At 38.7% G+C, this 21,267-nt stretch overlaps 1 protein-coding gene across 10 annotated transcripts in view; it reads left to right on the forward strand.

The window, feature by feature from the left end:
- The window catches only part of diaph2 (diaphanous-related formin 2), a 510,829-nt gene extending 489,801 nt beyond the window's left edge, over positions 1-21,028 (forward strand). For 8 of the 10 annotated variants that reach the window (XM_073854348.1, XM_073854345.1, XM_073854344.1 and 5 more), the window contains 2 exons: positions 14,417-14,438; positions 17,451-21,028. In XM_073854348.1, the coding sequence (XP_073710449.1) occupies positions 14,417-14,438; positions 17,451-17,655 (227 nt within the window). In that variant the 3' untranslated portion in view covers positions 17,656-21,028. The remainder of the gene's footprint in view (positions 1-14,416; positions 14,439-17,450) is intronic. The other 2 variants (XM_073854351.1, XM_073854352.1) reach the window with 1 other exon arrangement.
- The last annotated feature ends 239 nt before the right edge of the window (positions 21,029-21,267 follow it).

Consider the following 21,267-nt stretch of genomic DNA (forward strand, 5'->3'; position numbering starts at 1 on the left):
CATCAATGAGATTAAAACGAGAGGAAATGACAATTTAAATCTCTGGCATCTCAGATGTTTCTCCAGAGAAAAAGACCCAGAATTCTCACAAATGTCTTAATAATGTCACAAACTGATCTCAGATTTGGCAAGTCTGCAATTAAATGTCAATATGAATAAAAATGAATAAATATGAACTCAAACATTTCACCTTAGATTTACTCCAATCCAGATTTTTTACATTTAAAATCTTCAGGCTTCCCACAGGTCCTTGAAATCCTTGAAAATTTGTGAATTTGGGTAAAAAAAATTCAAGGCCCTGGGAAGTTTTTTAAAATATACATACATAGATACAGGTCATTGAAAGTGCTTAAATCTAATCTAACTTCTAAAAGAAGTTTTCTGAAAAAAATGTATATTATTTCCTGTGTAGTGTAGGATAATATCATACAAATTCTAGACTTTTTAAGCACACATGCTAAACTGTTCCTTTAAATGCTTATATCTTCTGTTTGTGAATGTTGATTCATACCAAAATGCTTTGTTGCATAGTTGTGTTTGACACATGAAAACGTCTCAGGTTACGTATGTTCCATGAAAAGGGAACGAGACGCTGCGTCTCCCTTGCCAAACTTTCTGCGTCCCTGTAACACCGTCTTTGGCAATATTTCAGTTAGCGATATACTTCCTGGCTCCCGTGTCACCCTGTCTTTGTGGTTAAGCATCATCATTGGTTCAATTTGATATACACATTCAGACACACTTACCATTGGAGGTGTCCCCAAAGTGTTACCGCAGTGACGCAGCATGAGTTCCCTCAAAAGAAATCTTTAACAATGTATTTTAAAAGGTAACACGATGTAACTTTGCTGTCACTTTAAAAGTGTCCCCACATTAAGTACTTGAATTTGAGGGTTTTGGCCCTGGAAAGTCCTTGAAAGGTCCTTGAATTTGAAGTTGACTAAGGTGTGGGAACCCTGAATCTTACAGCTCTGTCATATAGCTCTTAATGCATTTTAGCAATCCTCCTGTTTGTTTCTATATTATTTCTCATATGACATTTTTGGAGAAACATCTGAGACTAGGTTGAAATGAAATTAAATGAAATACAAAGCTGTGAAAGAGCTGTGAGCTGTAAACAAGCAACCTCTGAGCAAAAACATTTTATTCTGGGTATTCTTATAGAATCCACTGTTTTTTAGATTACCCAATTATGTCATTTATTTAAAGGGTACAAAAATGCAGTTAAAGGATAGGGCTGCACGATAAACGTGGATGTCGTGGACAAATCACTTGCGATAATGAATGGGATATTGCCTAGCTTTTCAGTTAACCACAGCTCTGTGTAGTAAATATCGCTCCATCTGAAAGCAGGTGATGGTGATTTAATACTAATCAAGGAACCGGCTTTACTGACGAAATGCGCATGACAATCACATGCGATTTAGGATTGTATTGTGAAAAAAGCCCACAGGCCATCAATCATTTGCCCGTTTGTAAAAATAAACTTGAACCAATTTACTTTGACTTTGAATGATAATATTTCAGTTGAACAACAGTGTGAAAAAAAATCAGACATTTTTGAACAAACAAAGAAAGTGGTGCCGTTTATCAAACCAGTTCAAGGTATTCTGACATATCCGTATGAGTTTTAAAATATGTGGAGGGCCTACTCCCCAGTCTCTTTGCAACATAAATAGCTTCCCTCCATAAAAGAAACCAAAATGCGTAACAAATTGCTAGTAAATTATTTCCTGTTCTTTTGTATAATAGGCCACCTTCTGCAACATTTGATTTTTATTCTTCACTTTTTGTCTCCTTCCTCCTGTGTTTATTCAGCCATATTTTTGCAGCTCTGCTGGAATCCATATTGATAGCTGTCAGGCAGTGTTGCTGGGCAGCAGGGAAAGAGGGCTGTGAAACTAGGGTAAGGAAAGATGTTGTATGGAAAGCACATCTGTCAGATCTGATGACTTTACCCATACTGTGATGTGAAGGGTACTGTCAGGAGATGGGGAGAACCAGCACAGGTACGCCCAGTGTATGCACTGTCCTCAGGCTGGAACTGGCTGTGACACCCTAGTGGAACGGTAGGAAGGGAATAGAAATCTCCCTCATGTAATGTGCTGACAGGAAAGATCTGTCCACTGAAAGGCTTGATGTGAAGGTCTGTCCCAGTCATGATTAACTATCAAATGTTTTTTCTACTTTGGCAGAGTTTGAATTTTATTGGTAATTGGTGACCAAAGCATTAATCATCACTTTGAAGTACTATGGTAAATGTTTTTCTGTCATGCTCTTTTTATAATTAAGTGAAATATTGTAATGCTCAGTGTTCTAATGTGATTGTGTTACCGATTCATGACTTTCTTCTGATACTTGATGTTAACATCCTTTATTGTTGAATAATTATCTATAGGGAAGCATAGTACACTCTAAAAAAATGCTGGGTTATTTTCAACCAATTGAGACAAAAAAGGATTAAAGGTTCTTTATGTTTTTGAAGCTTTTATTGTGTTTACATTGCGCATTATAACGTGTGTTCATGTTTTACGTGTAAAAAACACAGTATTTTTCACATAATTTACTTATCTGTATACCACTGTTTTCACTGTCCTCAAAACAGGCTGATGTCTTCCTTGTTTAATGAAGTCCTTCCTTCAGAAATACGTATCGAGTTCTAATTGTGTAGTTTGTTTAGTATGTTGTGAATTGATAGCAGCTTAGCTTGCCGTTAGCTTAGCTGGCGACTGACGTATTCCTGTGGGCGGAGTTTAGTCAAAAAACTGTTCTACTGACGTCATTAAAGCAGGAAGTAGAGGGCTGTAGTCCAAACCGACCGTTCGCTGTAGGCTTTGAAAGGCAAATTCTGTTAAAGAAAATATATTGCCTGGCAGTCAACTTTGAGCTTTATCATTGTACAGGTATTATTTACGCTATTATAGCAACACTAACTAAAGTTTGAAAAATGGGATCAGAAAGAACGTGACCTTTAACCTAACTTGTTGGGTTGTAATTTAGCCTATGCTGGGTTGTCTTAAAGAGATAGTTCCCCTAATGGTTAAATGACTCATTACCGGACGAATGAAGTCTCTCTCGCCCGCCCCTACCGTCTGTAGGATGAATACCCCACTTGCAACTTCGCTGTATCCGACCCGGTGTCCTTCAGTCTCGTAAAGTCTCAGATATCGCGAGAAGCAGGATCACTTTACAGCAAACAACACAGAGGCAGGCGAGCTAAACACGGCTAGCGATTGTTGCAAATGGCAGAGCTGGGGAAGAAGCATCGAAAACCCTTGACGGAAGGGAAACATAACTGGTTTGAAAATAAGCTGATAAACTTGGTTCCGAGGGGGGAGGGACAACAGTTCGTTTTTACGACAGTGTGTTTGAAAGCATTTACTTTCAGACACTAGGGGGAGCTCATAGAGAAATATTATGCAGACTTGCCTGGTTTCCCTTTAAAAAAAAACATAATTTTTAGAGTGTAAAACCGATACCAATTATGTGAATGAATGGCAAAACACACTTTGAATTATCATTTTAAATTGTTATACTGTAGATAACCTACAGGCTAAATGCAGCGTTTGTGGATGGAGGGAAGACTGTTGGTGAAACTTTAATGTTAATTGATCCCAGGGAAAAATCTTGGACACAGGTGTGTAGCCGCAAGGCAGACGTGCCAATAGAGACCTTTGGAAATAGGCCAACAGCAGGACCAGTGCCTGTACAGCTAAAAGGCCAACAGCACTACCAGCAGGGAGACCCATTTTTGCATCAGCACAGTATTATTGCAGAATGTTTTCTTCTTTACAGAGCTGTTGGTTTTGACCATTAATAGGGACCAGTGGTTACAAGTTAGGTTGTTTTGCTTTAAAATCAAGCAGCATAAAAACCCTGGACATTGCTGGTCTGTAAGAGGTTTTGACTGTGGGCAGACGTTTTATTTTTTTTATGTGGGTACACGTGTTTTGAGCTGACGGGGCCATGCATATCGGCGGCAGGTGTGCTTCTCGTATTTTATTTCACACACTCCCTGAAGCACATATCGTGTAATGACGTTATTACCGGGAGACTTAATCAAACCCACTAACAATAGCTCACACTGACAGACATCCAGGCAGCCGGTGCATAATGCGCTGTGAATATTCAGAATGGCCCAGCAACCCCGTCTGCCCGCTTAATCAAGTTCTTTTGGTCACCTGGGGAACAGGAAGCAAAAAGGTGGAGAGGGCCAGCACTGTTCATTGACACAGTATAACCTTACAGTGAATAACAGTATAGGAATAGAAACATTTTAAATGTTTGCATTCATATATTTTGTTGCACGAATGACCATTTTGCACTCTTATAGAGCATAGTCATTGCTTTTCATTGTTTAGGAACAATGTTTTCTCCACAGGGCATCAATCATTTAGCTGTTTGTAAAATAAGAATGAGAGACAAAGAATCTGTCAGAGAGAAGACAAATAGTGGACCGAGAAACACTGGGCATGACTGATATACTGTAGGTTTTATTTAAGATGCCACATACACCATGTACAGAACAGCAAAAGCAAAGTAACATCTCGTACAGCATCGTGGCTATATTCTTGTTACCGCTGTTGTCGTCCTGTTATTATTGTCTTGTTTGGGCATTCTCACACCCACATGCCTCTATAAAAGAGTAATGTGAAACCTTAGAGAGACCCTGTGTACTGCACTTTATTCAGGAATGTTGACTTATTTATAGGTGTTGGAATCGTGTTGTTTGCTTGTTTTATTGAAAAGCTTGCGGGTAAAGTGGCGACAGGCTAGCATGCGAGTGCGATCTCTGGAGGGCTCCCCTGCAGAAATCTTCTTCCCGATAAATAAGTCAGCGTTGATGAATCTTTAATTCACATGAAATCGGTTGTCGCCCAGAAGGTCTGCGGGGACGTGTCGTAACTTCATGCACACAGACAAACAACCACTACCACCCCCCCAGGTCAAACAATCTCTCGTTGTTGCCGTTCTGGAAGAGAAGCTGTTGCAGCCCCCGTAATTAGCTCAGCGGTCTCATCTATGCTTCTTCCGAATGAGATAACAAAAATAGTTTAAGACTTGCAGTCATGTGACATCTGGCTCTGTTGTATTTCACTTTCACAACTGCATCAGACTGATTTAGTGCAACACTGTCACTTTTCATATGCCACAACCTATAGTTAGCAGATGCGCACACACAAGAAAAGTTAAAACCCTGTGGTTTAGAGAGAAAAGAGCTTGTGCATTAATGCCTGAGAGAGCAGAAGAGAGTGGGGTCAAAACAAGGATGTTGAAAGAAGTCGCCGGGTTAGAGAGAGAAGAGGTAATTCAGAGCATTTTAAACAGGGAAGTGAACTGAAAGGTAGACCTGATCTGAGGAAGGGATAAAGACCGAGAACATGGACCATCAGTGGATGAATTTGCTCAAGACAAGAAAGTTCTTTCGAATAAATAATTCAGAAGCTAAACTCACTTCATCCCTAAAGCATATCACTCAATCCAGACTGTTCACAGAACAGGTCAGGGGTTCTCAGTAAAAATGGCCTGTTATGATCTTTATGCTCTTATGGTGAGAGAAGACATCTAAAGAGAGATGAGTAAATAAATAAAGAAGGGGCAGCATGTTTTATTTAAGTAAAGGTCTACACTTTGTATTCTCAGACTCACATCTGACCACAGGATTAAGAGAGGGGACTTTAGTTTGCTTTCTGAGAAAGAGATGTTACTTTAATGTCTTTCATGTCTCTTCTGGCTTGAGCTAAAGGAACCTTTTAAACTAAATCTGCTCTTTGCTTAAAACAAGGACTGTAGCTTTTTCAAAGCACAGTAGTTGCCACGGTTCTTAACCTGTCCCATTTTTTCCCAGTCTTTTCATGTAGAACTATTGGGACATATTATGGGGCAGTTTTCCGGACAGGATTTATCCTAGTTTCAGACTTAAATGCATTTTAATTTAAAAACATCTTGCACGGACATATCTTAACATATATCAGTGTCATTGTTTTGTCTCAAGATGCACACCAGGTTTGTTTGTAAAAACGACTTAAATGACCTAATATAACTAAGGTCTAGTCCTGGATTAATCCAAACCGTGTCCAGGAAACTACCCCACTTTTTTTCTTACTGACACATTAATTTTCATTTTTTTTTTATTATTATTATCGACAAGCCAATAAACAAAAATGCTGAAAACATATGCCTGCTTATCCCCCTTTTTTTCATAACAAGCTGTTTTCCCACAATTCACTGGGACAGTACCCTTTAAAAAGGTCCTAATGTGTACCAGTAGATACAGATGTGTATACATTTGGTACCAATAAGTATTTTTGAGATACTAAAATGTACCTCTGAGGCAGGGTTTGAAATGAACTTTGTCACTCACCAGCCATTTTGGCGCATACACTTTTTCAAGTTACCGGCCATTCAGAACTTCTAGTAGCCAAAAAATAAAAAATAAAAAAAATAACAAGATGAACTCTATGACTGTCATCTTTATTTATAAACAATTATTAAACATGTTATTATTTTAGGGCTTTCACAAGATTAATCACGATTAATTGCATACAAAATAAAAGTTTTATTTTTGTGAGTGTGAACTCCCATGCTTCACAGTATGGATGGTGTTCTTGGGATGGTACTCATCATTCTTCTTCCTCCAAACTCGTTTAGTGGAATTATGACCAAAAAGTTCTATTTTGGTCTTATCTGACCACATGACTTTCTCCCATGACTTCTTTGGATCATCCAAATGGTCATTAAAAAACTTAAGACGGGCCTGGACATGTGCTGGTTTAAGCAGGGGAACCTTCCGTACCATGCATGATTTCAAACCATGATGTTGTAGTGTATTACCAACCTTGGAAATGGTGGTCCCAGCTCTTTTCAGGTCATTGACCAGCTCCTCCTGTGTAGTTCTGGGCTGATTTCTCACCTTTCTTAGGATCATTGAGACCCCACGAGTTGAGATCTTGCATGGAGCCCCAATCCGAGAGAGATTGACGGATATTTTTTACTTCTTCCATTTTCTAATGATTGTTCCAACAGTGGACCGTTTTTCACCAAGCTGCTTGGCATTTTCCCCGTAGCCCTTTCCAGCCTTGTGGAGATGTACAATTTTGTCCCTAGTGTCTTTGGACAGCTTTTTGGTCTTGGCCATGTTAGTAGTTGGATTCTTACTGATTGTATGTTGTGGACAGGTGTCTTTATCCAGCTAACGACCTTAAACAGGTGCATCTAATTTAGGATAATAAATGGAGTGGAGGTAGACATAATAAAGGCAGACTAATAGGTCTTTGAGGGTCAGAATTCTAGCTGATAGACAGGCGTTCAAATACTTATCCGCAGCTGTATCAAACAAACAAACAGTCAAAAAATCATACATTGTGACTTCTGGATTCCTTTGATTATGTCTCTCACAGTGGACATGCACCTATGATGACAATTTCAGACCCCTCCATGATTTCTAAGTGGGAGAATTAGCAAAATAGCAGGGTCATCCTGCCATCTGTACAGTAAAATGAATATCAAATAAAGCATTGAATAAATTTCATGACTAAATATTTTTTCCGACAGTGCAGATACCAAGGCTATAAAGCAGTTTTTTGGTTTGTTTTTAATTTGCAGTTGTACAGTAAATTCTGTCAGTTTAACTCTTGCTTGGGCAAACATTAAGCCTTTATGAGTTTATTTGAAATAATTTGAAGTGGATGTTTGCGTTCAGATGCTTCTTTTTAAGACTGTAATGAGGTAATGGTTAACGGCTTGGTATTTTTCTTCGTTTCGTATATTTCATTAAAGGAAAGAGTCTTGACAAGCCTGTGTAACCTTATCTTCTCCAGGTGGCGTTCTTCCCCGATTTGACAGTTTTCCAAATTAAAGTTATCTGTGATGTGATATTTTTCCTTCCTGTAGTTGACTGTATGATTTGTTGAATCACTCATACTCCAGCATCTGCGTCCCCACAGTTCTGCTGTTGCCACTCTGGCAAGTAGAGTGATTAAGATCTACAAATGGCATCTTGAGATCTTGTTAGCAGAAAGAAGCTTTATTGCTTCTATCCATCCATTTCTCCATCCTTCCACTCCACCTCTCATCACTACTTCATCACCCTCATTTCCCATTTTATGACAATATCACCTACATCCGATTTTCTGATTTATTACACATTCTCCGTCTGTTTGTGCCAGTAGTGATTACTTTAAGAGTGCACATCCTCCTTTAAAATGTAAACATGTTGTTTACAAATAGTGTATTTTATATAATCATTTAATAATAATATCACACTGCAACACATGGTGTATTTTGAAAGCTTCTCTCTTAAGTGGGTGGGATTTTGCAACATATGGCCACTAATTGAAACATCACTGCATATACAGCACATCGTGCTTCGAGTAGGAGAAACACTTCAAAATCTCTTGTAAAACATGTGGCTTAGTCTTCATAAGCTTGTCTGTTGTAAAAGTAAAGTCAATGCATCAGCATACACAGCTACTGTATGTTTGTGTGTGTTTGTTCAGCATTTATTCAGTGATGCTGTCATGTGAATTTATAGAGCTCTTCTCTCAGTGCTGATGTGACATCAGATTTAATGGAGGAGGAGACCAGAGACATGTCTGATCAGTCATGTCTCCTTTGGTCAACAATCTGTTTCTCACTCAATCGTTCCTTTGGATTCATCTAAAACACAATTACATTTGAAAGGCGAAATAGGATTGAAGAATCTATCGATCTGTGTCGTATCAACACTATCCATCTGTGTTTATCTTTCTATCTGGCTTTCCCATCATAGAAAGGTTTTTATTGTAACCACACCATGCATTTTCTTTCTTATTTGTTTAGTGATCCATCAGCCTATTTACCTTATCATGCTGCCAAACCATCCATTTACACTTCCATCTGTCTGTCAAACAATATCGTGGTATCCATTTGTCTAACTATCTTCTCTGTGTACTTACCCCACTGTCAGTCAAAGCATCTGCAGTTTTTCTTCGGTTGAGGAATGGCATGGGTCTGATAAAGCTTGTCCTGGTACACTTCAGATTCATGCGACCACCTCAGCATACGTGCGTAATAAGAGCCGATACTTCACTGTCACTGACACTTACGTACGTGTTATGGATAAATGATATTTTCGTTTGTCCTTTGTGCATATAATGCACAATATGGAGAAGGGTTTATGAAACTTTGTTCAGTCTATCCAAACAACTTTTGACGCTTTTTATCCCTCATGGGTCCTTGGGGGTAAATATGACCCCAGAAATTATTATCCCCAGAGTGATTACAAAAAATATATACATTTTTAATTATACAAATAATATATATATTAATATATATTTTTGTTTACTTCCCATCTATACATTAATGCTGTGTTTTAGGAGATATGAAGTACTTGTACCTGTTTACCACTAAATTCCTCAACTACACCATTAGCTTGCCTGTAAAATATTACATTTTTATGAAGATTTCACATAAATCACATAAATTTGATTTTAATTGGTTTTAGATATTGATCTAGATGTTATGTGTTAAATTTGGTCATCTGGTGATTAGAAAAAAAACATAACAGAATTACAGTTTAGGAAATAAATCATTTTGACCAGCAGATGCCCATAGAGACCCATTCAATTCACTGGATTTGGCCAACTGCTTAAATCACTACTTTACTGATACATTTTGTGAATTTATGTATATATAAACATTACAAAGCACATTAATAATAAATGTTATTTCAAATAGTATTTTTTATGCATTTTGAAATGTCTGTTTTTACACATTGCCACATAAATTTTCAGATTTATTCTAGATGCATTGATTTTTTTTTGCATTTCCCATTCATTTCAATTGGGGTCATTTTTACCCCCAAAGGGCCTCTTTTGGTCATTTTTAACACGAACGATCGAATCAAGCCGGTTTTTTATATGAATCTTGACAGATAGTCTAGAAAGATCACTAAATCTTATTCCACTGAGAAGAAGGGAACCATGTTTTTTAACTAAAGAAAAGTGGCTTGGGGGCAAGATTGACCCCAACGGACTTATTAGGGTTTAAGGCGCTGGTATGGCCATTGTACTTGCAAGTCAGCTAGTCTTAAATGGACAGTATGGTGTTTTGGGGCCTAGTGGACATGGTTAAGCCGCTCACCTTTACTGAATTGAACATGTTTACATCCTCTCTGAATGATAAATAACACCTGCTAATATGTATAATGTTTTGTTTTAGGGCTTATAACAACATTACAAACACACATGAAATGGCTTTAAAAAAAAATGTAAGCATTTTTTTTGTTGAGAGGATGAATACTGAGTTTCTTGCCTGCAGCGGTGGGGAGAATAAGCCATATTGCTATTAGTGCACGTTTGCTTTTCCTACAACACTGCAGAGGTGATGATAGCACTGCAGATTAGCCTCAGGCTGTGATCTATTAGATGTTTTTCTTCTGATGTGTGTGCCTTTGCTTCCTATCTCCCTTTTTGGAGAGGTTTTGGTTACAGCAACAGCTAAAATTCTGCAATTGTTTTATTTATAAAAAACAGTCAAAATTTTAGGCTTCGCCTACTAGGCCTGCATGAGGCTAGGACTTCCTGCCGTTGACACAACCATAGTTTTTCTTCTGCCCATGTTACAGAACTGTCAGGGCCATCCTGCAACAGAAATAAACTATTGCCTTGCTCTCTCCTCTAAAAATAAGCATTTGTTTATCGACATGTGTAGTGATTTCCAGCTCTCCTGTGCCGTATTGTGTGCCGAGCTGTCAAGAAGCATTACTCTAAGGCCTGGCTCTCCTTTCAGCTTTGACCAGTGCAGCCGAGTCGGACAATGCAGGGTGCTGGGGGGCAGCCGGTTAGCTAGCCTTCAGAGAAATCTGTTAAGATGTTGCCTTTTAACTACCATTATAGCCTTTGCTCTTTAGTATTAGTATGAAACTTTAATGCAGTTTTAAAGGTAGAAACGGTGAAAAGTGAAGGGCAGTGCAGGTATCAAATATCTGGGTCACTTATTTATTATATTAAGCATGGCTTTTATAAAAAGCGCACTGGTTGAGAGGCAGTTTTTGGCATATTTTTATTTGTAGCCTTACTTCATTATTTTGATCATTTTTAGGTCTTACAGACTGTCAGATTAGACATAACACATCTCCCATTTGTTTGGAAATGGCTCAAAGAGAGATTCTGGGAGAATGCACACCAGACCTCAAGCTTATCTAAGCTTTCATCAATCTTAGTTTGATTAGGAGCGTGCGTGTTTACTCTTTCTGCTTGTGGATCTGCAGTGGATGGCTCTGACAAATGCTCCGCGCTTGGTCTAAACATCCGTAATATCAGCAGAGCATGGCGCTTGAAATTTTTAGGCATCTCACTCTTCTTTTTGATCTTTTTCTTGCTTAGGTTATGGCTTAGAATGCACTTAAGAGCTCAAATTTCAATCTGGAAATGACCTGGGATGTCAGTTTTCCTGCCATCACAGATACTCAGTGGTTGTACGTATGGAGTTTTGCAGAGGGCCACCCAGTAAAGATTGTGTTCCCATGCCAATGTAGCAGATCTTGCAAGACTAAGAATAATGTACAGTGCATTGATTTTTTTTCTCACTGCACTTGTTAAAGCTAATGTCAAACAATTATTCTTTCTTGCCTTTTTTCACTATCATTGAGTTTTTTCTTCTATTTAATGACTCATGCCCACAGTTCTGCTTTTGATTAAGACATATTTCTTAACGCTGATTTAACATAGCCCAGTGTGACAAACAACCTTAAATTAGATTTCAGTTATGTACTATGTAGCATGTGTATATACATGCTACATAGATGGGAATACCAGTATTTTTTTGACCTTGTGGGGACATTTTGAGGTCCCCATGAGAAAACAAGCTTATAAATCAAACAGAATGATGTTTCTTGAAAATGTGAAGTAGTAGAAGGGTTTCTGTGATGGTTGGGGTTAGGGAATGGGGGTATGTAAGGGGAATAGAATATACAGTTTGTATGGTATAAAATGCATTACGTCTACACAAAACATGGAAACCAGAATGTGTGCGTGCGTGCGTGCGTGCGTGCGTGCGTGTGTGTGTGTGTGTGTGTGTGTGTGGAGAGAGAGAGAGAAACAGAGAATTATCATCACACATATTTAGTTGGTTATTTAAAGGTTTGTACATCCAGTCTGGTAATGATTTAAAAGAAACGTTCCATATGTTCTTATTTTTTATAAACAAACTAGCCAGCCATCATATATATAAAGAGAAACCTTTTATCAGAACCAGCATTCACTTTTGCAGCAATTTCAGTTACAGTAGCTTGTGTGTTAAATCGGACCACACAGGCAAACCTTCGCTCCCCACGTGCATCAGTGAGCCTTGGTTCACCTCTTTACTTCCTTGAACCACTTTTGATAGGTACTGAACACTGCAAACCAAGAACACCCCACAAGAACTGCAGTTTTGGAGAAGCTCTGACCCAGTCGTCTACTTATCCCAATTTGGTCCATGTCCAAGTCACTTAGATCCTTACACTTGCCAATTTTTGCTGCTTCTAACACATCAACTTTAAGGAAAACTGTTTGTCAATGGGTCAGGGCTGTTTTGGTGTCAAAAGTGGGTCCTACTCAATACTATTTTTTGCTAAACTGTATCACTCATTATGGTTATAGCTGCTTCACAACAAATCATTTTTCACCCAGACCAAGACTATAAAGCAATGTTTTCGCTTGTCTAAGGGTTAGGCACTGCTTTGACCTTCCAGTCTTTACTGGCTACAGCTAAAGTAACCTTCCCAACTGAATCGACTCTGTCCTAAAAAACAATTACTCTTTAGCTTTGAAGGAAACCTTGGCTTGAACAACTGTAGTTTTTGCTCCTGCAGCCCCATAACTTACAACCGAAGATATAACATACCTTCACATCCTATTAATATTTTCTGTTTCAAGTGCTAGTGCTCCATTACCCATAAAGCTTGAGTCTGACAAAGGCACGCTGAAGATGAGAAGAGTAGATAGCAGCTACTGCAGCTCTCTCTCTCTCTCTCTCTCTCTCTCTCTCTCTCTCTCTCTCTCTCACACCCCTCCCTCTAAGGCCCACTAGCAGTAAACACTGTGTGTTGACACATGGCCCTCAGAGATTTAATCACCTTTATTACATTTTGTAGCTGGAAAAAATATGAAGCGATACACATTACGTGCTTGAAAGGCTTGTGTGTGTGCGTGTGTGTATCTAGCACCAAATGTACACCTTTAAAATCTCTCCAATATGACAGATGCTTAACGATTTTATATACTGTAAGTATTTGCTTCAGTCTGTTTAATATTCATTGCATTTATTATTCACTAGCACAATTACCTGTGCTTATTCACATAGTGACTACAAGACTGTTGATTGAAGCATATTTGTTATTCATGGGACAAACCTTGTGCCAAAGAACTCTACAGATGATGTAACTTCGTGTAATTACAGGCAGATGACAGTAATGCAAAATCCATTATGTCATTTATTCTCATTAGAAGAATGCAGGAGGGGCCACAAGGGACCCATCACTCAATCATACAGTGGAAGTGTCTGATAGGTGTTCAAAGCAAAGTGTTTGTGTGTGTGCGTGTACCAAACCCTAAATTCAGAGGGACATGATAAGTGAAAAACAATGGTCTAGAAACAGCTAATCCTAGTTGTAAGCTTAAACTTAAATTAAACTGTAAACTTATTTCTGAAATCTGATTGGTTGATTGAAATGTTGTCCCAGGGTCAACATAATGTTGCCCTGAGGACATCATCCACTTGGCAAAATCAGGAGAACCCACCAAGTACTGCGTAGCCGTCCAATACCACCCTTTTAATTAAATCCTAGAATGCGGACATTAGTCCAGCTTAACATCCAACCTGATCTCACGAATTGTTATAGTTACGGAATATTTTCCTCATTTATCCGTGTCATTGTCACGGTTCTCCGCATTGTCCCGTGTCTGTACCATGGACTTTCTTTTCCGTGTCAGTTTCACGTATTGGTTACTCAATTGTTCTTCCTATTTTCTTACCATTTTTGCTTGCTTTTGGGGCTAGAACGACTTTCTGTAACATAAAATAACATCCTAACCCAAACCCAACTCTAACCCTAATGTCAGGCGACAATTGTTTAAAAATCTGGAAAAAAATAGTATAAACCAATAGTTAAAGTGATATCCTAACCCAAACCCCAAATCTAACCCCAAACTCACGCGAAAATGTTTTAAAAATAGAAAAAAACAATTGAGTAACCAATACGTGAAACTGACACAGAAAAGAAAGTCCGTGGAAAGGACATGGAAAAATGCGGGGATCCGTGACAAATAAAACGGATAAACAAGCAAAATATTCCGTGACTATACAACAGAACTTTGTGAGATCATGTTGCTAACATCATATGTTTTTTTTCTTTTCCACCTCAATCCATTTTCTTTGTTCATCCAACATACAGACGCATCCACTGGAAAGAGCAGGTAAAAATGATTTGTGATCAGTGCCGTAGTTATTTTAAAATTGTCTGGTGGTGTGTTTGTATTGTGAAAGTGAATGCTCATCCTTGAATAGCTTCATATTGCGCAGCCCAATAGAAATACCCTGCGGTTGGTGTGATTGTTTCTGTAGATTGAGTATTTTAGTTTGATAGACCTGAAACGAAAAGAGCTTTTCAGCTCAAATTAAGAGATAGAGTAAGGTCTGTCCAAATCTTCTATAGTTTTAGAGGTTTGTCTGGTGTCCCACCCATTTGTTTCAAAGATTGACTTTTTCACCTAAATCTCGTCTACAATCTGTTGAGCAGTTATCTGAAGTATTGCTCTACACGTTATTTTCCAAATCCACCACTTTCAAACTAGAGGTGATACTTTCGTCCATTTTCAATTTGGTCCACAAACTTGAAGAACTGCTTCAGATCCAAATCAAACAATATAGTCTAAACATGAGCTTCCAATATAGCTGCAAAATATAGCTGCATCTTAAAAGCAATTGGTGAAACAATGGCAGTTGTTTGGACTAGGCCTTTAAGATTATCATCTCTCTCCTCTCAGTGCCTGCTCCTTCCCTCTTTAATCATTTTCCCCTTCTGCATCCTACACGGTGTCAGGCTGAGCGTGTAGTCCGGCATGAAGAACTATATTATCAAAAGTGTGTGTTTGTGAATGCCAGTTGGGTCTTGAGATAAGAAAAAGAAGCCCCTTTGTAGAAATTGTAAATAAAATCTGATATAACAGCCCGTCCTCATAGAAGTTCTGAAAAGTTCTTTGTTTTATCGCTGCTGTCAATGGGTAGTCGAAATGCACGTTTGGTTCAGAGGGATAGAGAGAGTGGGAGCGCCTGGAGGCCTCAGGCATTTGGCTTTTTGAAGTGGAAGTGGATAAAAGACTCAGCCGTCATTTCAACTCATATTATGGATTTCCTGGAAATGGAACGTGCGGAGTTGAAAGGTCAACGTCCTTTACTTGAGGAAGTTCCTCGCGAATGCTCGATCCATTTGTGCTTTCAGCTTTTGCCCCAGACTCTTTATTTATCTTTCCTGTAACTGCATCTCTTCTATCTCTTTGCATTACCCTCTTGTTATTAGCATTGTCCCTCCCCTGTGGTGAGTTTCCTTGTTAGGACAGATTTATACGTCTACTGAAGCTTGAATTAAAAAGGCTCTAGGCAAGGGGTTTTCCGAGCACAAGGCAGTCGGGCTTATAATCAGACGACACCGGGCTTACAATAGCGCAGTGACCGCAGTAATGACTTGTTTTATTTCAGACAAAATTTATTTTTGCAAAGCCATAAAAGGGTCTTTACAAAGTGATTTCTAACTTATTCTTTCATCGGCACTCACGACTGACCTTGGCAAGCGGGCTGTACTTCAATTTTGTTTAAAGTGTAAATCCACCTTCACCGTGGTGCCCACTTGCTCCTAACTCATTACCTGACATGATAAATGGGGCCTGTTCCATTAAACTATGCCCAGCCCGTGGTGGCATAGGCACCTGGCACTGAGTTATGGCAGTGGCACGGGCCGAACTGCCAGGCTTGGTAGGAAAGGTATGGTGGCTTAAGCATGGTGTTGGCTCCTGAATCCACAGGATGTAGAAAGGTTGTCCATTCTTCTTGCCAAATGGCCCCTGCCCAGCCTCTCACTACACCATGTTTGGAATGGAGAGGTTCATTGTGCGATCCATAATGGGTTGGCCTCTGTAGCCGAGTTCAGCTAACACCTTTAGTATTTGTTTCCATCACTTTCCTCGCTGGCCTCATTTCAAATAGCACTACAAAGGACCTGCTAAGCAACAGCTAATAACCATAAATGACATTCTAGTAATTTCGTTCCCATTTGAATATTAAACGCAGCTTCCTTCAAACACCGAACCCTCCTATGAAGTTTGCACAGCTAGTGTGAATGCACTGTGTGCCCATTAAGAGTCTTTTCTCCAGTCTGTGTTGTTATAGGTGGATGAGCTCTTAAGTCAAGATAAGACACTAAATGGCGTTACTACGTTACTAGATATGAATCGAATGACTGAAGATCTTATGTTGCTGTCTGCTTAACTCTTTCCCTGCCAGCATTTAAAAAAAAAGATGCCAGCAAGCGGCAGCATTTTTTTTTTTTTTTTTTTTAAGAAAAATCTTCTTTAACCATCTGGGATCCGACCATTTTGGGACACTGGCAGAGGTTCTGACATGCTTTAACATTTGGTCTTTTTTCAGTTGCTTTGAACATATTAATGGCAAGTGTCTCATAACACTGCGTTCAGGACAAACTGGGCTACAATATTATATGAGCTACATGTATGTACATGTTTGTATTTTTGAGAGAAAAATGTTTATGCGTGTTTTTTTTTCCACTGATATAAGTCTACATAATCCATACTAAACATGTTTTAACAAGACTTTTCTAAACAGAATCTACTAGTTTAAAATGATGTGAAAATCATTCTGCCTACTCATTCACATAAAACAATATATTAATTTAGAAATTGTAAGACACTTCTTGTTTAGAGGGACCGTATGTGAGAAGGATTGATTGACAGCTGAGGAAACCAAAGACTCGCATAATGAGCTGCATAATGAGCTTTTAGGCAAGAATGTGAGAGGGAACTACAGTAAAGAATTTGAGGACAAAATAAATGTTTACATGTTTGTTTGTGGTTTATTAAGAAGTTAACAATATAATTAAAATAGAAATGAAGGTCAGTAGGACATTTTCAGTTTATTTGGAAACAAACCCTATTCAAAAACTTGTATAAACCTGTATAAACTGAGAAACTGATATACAACAGAGCTGTAAACTTCATGTGGCTCATGTAACCATATAACTTAATGTCCAAAAAGTGTGAATATGTTTTTCTACTTTATAGTTTTGTACTGATAAACACATACAATATATTAAATTAAAGAACAGACCGTTTGCCTTTAAAAAGTCTTTCCCATACTGTCCACCATTGTGAATGCAACTGTCCCTATCTAATTTTTCTTATCCTCTCTTTGCACAGACAACCGTCGCACTGGTTTGGAAAGATCCCGTTCACGTCACAATCCAAACCCTATGGTCCGATGATCGCTTGCCGGCTAAGGACGAGCTTTGCCAAGTGCCAAAGACCCAGAAGTGGGGATGTTGAAGAGGGTTGTACAGGGATTGAGAGAAGGCCACCCGGAAAGCCCTCCCCTTTTAAAATATATACACACACGCCCAAATGAACATGCATACGCAATGAACCTCAAAGACGCGTGCCGCCGCTCACCCTTCATCACAGGATAACCATGACTCTCTGTGAAGCCTTATATATATAATGGTCCACTGCTCATCTTGCATAAAACCTGATCAATTTAGGTGTGTTTATTTCAGATGTTTGCTTGACTTTGTTTGTTTGTTTTTTTCATGATTGTCTTGGTTCTGTTTATATCTCACGACGCTAACTCCCTTGATCTGGCTCACGTCCATCCCTCTATCTGCAAACAGTCAAATTATTGGCTGCAGTTGGATTTCTCACTATTGGATTTTTCGGCACACAAATACGCTCTTTTTGTTGACAGAATGCCTAAAGCATCGATATAGAGTGTACGGGTCTGTTCACACCCCCCTTGGTTTTTATTTTATTTCTCATTTTATCATCAGTCATATATATATATATATATTCTCTGATCACGTTTTTTATTCATATGTCACAGATCTGATGTATGTAGCAACATGAAAAGCTGCTGATTTTAGCGTCTACCTTACCGCGTGTACACATTTGTGCAGTGCGAGATGCCACAAGGTACCCGAGATGGTTGAATGTTATTGCTCTTTATCTACGGTAAACACTTCAAACACACATAGACATTTCTCTTGCCGAGTCAAAGGTTTTATTAAAGCGAATCTGCGGGTATGTGAAGCAAGCTCGAATCAAAGCGATGCCATTCATTCCTGTTTTCAGACGTGTCATAGGTTTTCTGTACTTGTAGCTTTTAGTCCTTTATGTAGGAGAGTATTTTAGTGAACTGTAGCTTAGTGTGTGTGTGTGTGTGTGTGTGTGTGTGTGTGTGTGTGTGTGTGTGTGTGTGTGTGTGTGTGTGTGTGTGTGTTTTCTTCAAAATCCATTGGCCATTTTTAAGAGCTCTTAGATCTGCCACCTTTTCCTCTCCAACTACATTTTACCTTTTGAATTTAATAGATTCAGAAACTCTAAGGACTGGATTTTTGAAATTGTTACAGTGGTTATTTTACAGGGATGTTTAAAACAGGGTAAATATGCTGTAATTTTCACTATATAGCATCTGATGTTAATATGGGCTAGTCATTAAACTTACAGTATGAAGAAGCTCATAGTACAATACATCCCTTTATACCACAGGCCTGTCAAATGCTTTATTCTGATTGGTTGAGAAATCTTCCACGGGTTCTGTAAAATGCACACCTGATCTGTCAAATGTCTTAAAAAAAACACCAGAGCAATGTTTGTGGTAACCATGGTATATGCGAAATAATTGTATATAGACGGTTTCAGCAGTAACAACATAAACACGCGGCTTTCGTGGTCATCACATAACTTTTGGTAAACTCTGCGAAGAATAAATAACAACAAAGTCCTTTTAAAGTAGTTTATTTATATAACAAGCAAAATAAACAACAGTAAAGTTCAGACCAGGCGCTTATCACGTCACCGCACGTGCGCTCGATGAAACGGTCTATATATATCGCATTGTACCGCATTACCACCTTGAGTGTGCACTATTTTCAAATAATTCATCAATTATTCCTTACCTATAAAAGAATTTACAGGGTTCCCACGGGTCCTTGAAAGTTTGTGAATCTGGAGGGAAATTCAAGGCCCTGGGGAGTTTTTGAAAAAATACAAACATTGATACAGGTCATTGAAAGTGCTTGAATTTATTTTATGCAAGAAGTTTTCTGGGGGGAAATCCATATTATTCCCTGTGAAAAAAAAATCTAGACTTTAAGCACACGTGCTAAACTGTTCGCTTTAAATGCTTATATCTTCTGTATGCGAATGTTGATTCATACCAAAATGCTTTTTTGCATAGTTGTGTTTGACACATGAAAACATCTCGGGTTACGTATGTAACTGTTGTTCACTGAGAAAGGAACTAGACGCTGCGTCTCCCTTGCCATACTTCCTGCATCCCTGTAACGTTGTCTTTGGCAATATTTCAGATAGCGATATACTTCCTGGCTCCCACGTCACCCTGTCTTTGTCGTTAGCTCTCACCATTGGTTAAATTTGATATACACATTCAGACACACTTACCCCTGGAGGCGTCCCCAAAGTGTCACCGCAGTGACGCAGCGCGAGTTCCCTCGAAAGGGAACTGTAACAATGTATCTTAAAAGGTAACATATTGTAACCTTGCTCTCACTTGAAATGTGTCCCAACATTAAGTACTTGAATTTGAGGGTATTGGACCTGGAAAGTCCTTGAAAGGTTCTTGAATTTGAAGTTAACTAAGGTGTGGGAACCCTGTATTTACTTTCGAGTAAGGCTACTGTAGAAATATCCTCTCAAAGCTCATTTTAGTGGCATTCTTTTATAATTTGTAAAATATGTATTTATTCACAGTTTGCCAGATAATGCCTGAAGCCTTTGATGTGTGAACATTAGCCAGATTCCAGTGCAAAGAAGATATAACAGTGACAGTAAAGAGATGTTCACGACATGGTGGCTGTCTTGATGTGAAAACCATTAGTGGATTTTCTCTGCCACTTCCTTGCGCTCTTGCTTGTGGCGTGAGTAGTCATTTGCCATAATGTTTCATGTCCCCCATGTCCATAACACTGCAGGCAACTCTATGTAAAACAGTGTCTGCTCTCTTACGGGTGAATGGAGTTATACTGCCTAACGTACTGGTACATGCCATACAGAAATTGCAATTTTTACACACCCAAAGCTTATTTACCCTGATGTTTCAACAGATGCTATCTTGGGTTGTTTTGTTCATACGGTATGTAAGTGCGGTGCTTTTAAACAACCTACTGTTAGACGGGCTTTCTCTTTACTCAAACCCTCTAGAGTGAGGAAAGGTCGAGATGCAGCGTATCGCAATCCATTGATTTGCTTTTCTAATTAAAACTGGCCTTTCAGTGCTTTCCAGCACAACACAATAGATGCTGCGCTGGGCTCGTATGCGATACGCTATTTTAAACTCACGTTAATGGTAATTACAGCATCCATACCCTTTAAGTGCAGACACCTCAAACATACAGTTACGTGATCTGAAGGCCAGCATCAATGGTACAAAGTAAAAAAGCATTCAGGAAATAGTCAACAAATATGTAATTATGCTGAGATTGATCACGTGCCAAACGTCGATGATTATAACTTTTTAATCGTATGATATTTTTATTGTTAGTGTTATTTGTGGAAGCACAAGAGGATAAATCTCATCACACTAATTCTTCCTGTATGATGCAAGCAAACAGATGAAGACCAATTTGAGGTAATTTGCAGCGATGCATCTTCCCAGACAGAACTATTTCCCTGAGAATTGTTTTTGGGGATCGTTTTCACAACGCTAATGTCTATGAAATATTCAAAATGATGTGTAATTTATAGATTTTTCTCTCTTTTCCTAAAATGTTTTATACCACCCAATGATCTTTCCCCTTCATCTGTGATATAGATGTTAAACTTGTGTGTATTGTTATAGGCTAATATTTGTGTCACGTGTATTCGATGAGAATATTTTAGAGGATTGCAGGTTAGAATTTGCAGGAGTCTGTGTATAAGTCCGATTTTTCAGTATTGGATGTAAGACGGAGGCCTGTGTCATTTATCCATATTTGCTCAATATGCTCAGTTCAGATTGTATGAC

The sequence above is a fragment of the Misgurnus anguillicaudatus genome, chromosome 16 (genome assembly GCF_027580225.2).
Source record: "Misgurnus anguillicaudatus chromosome 16, ASM2758022v2, whole genome shotgun sequence".
In the NCBI taxonomy this organism is placed as follows: Eukaryota; Metazoa; Chordata; class Actinopteri; order Cypriniformes; family Cobitidae; genus Misgurnus; species Misgurnus anguillicaudatus.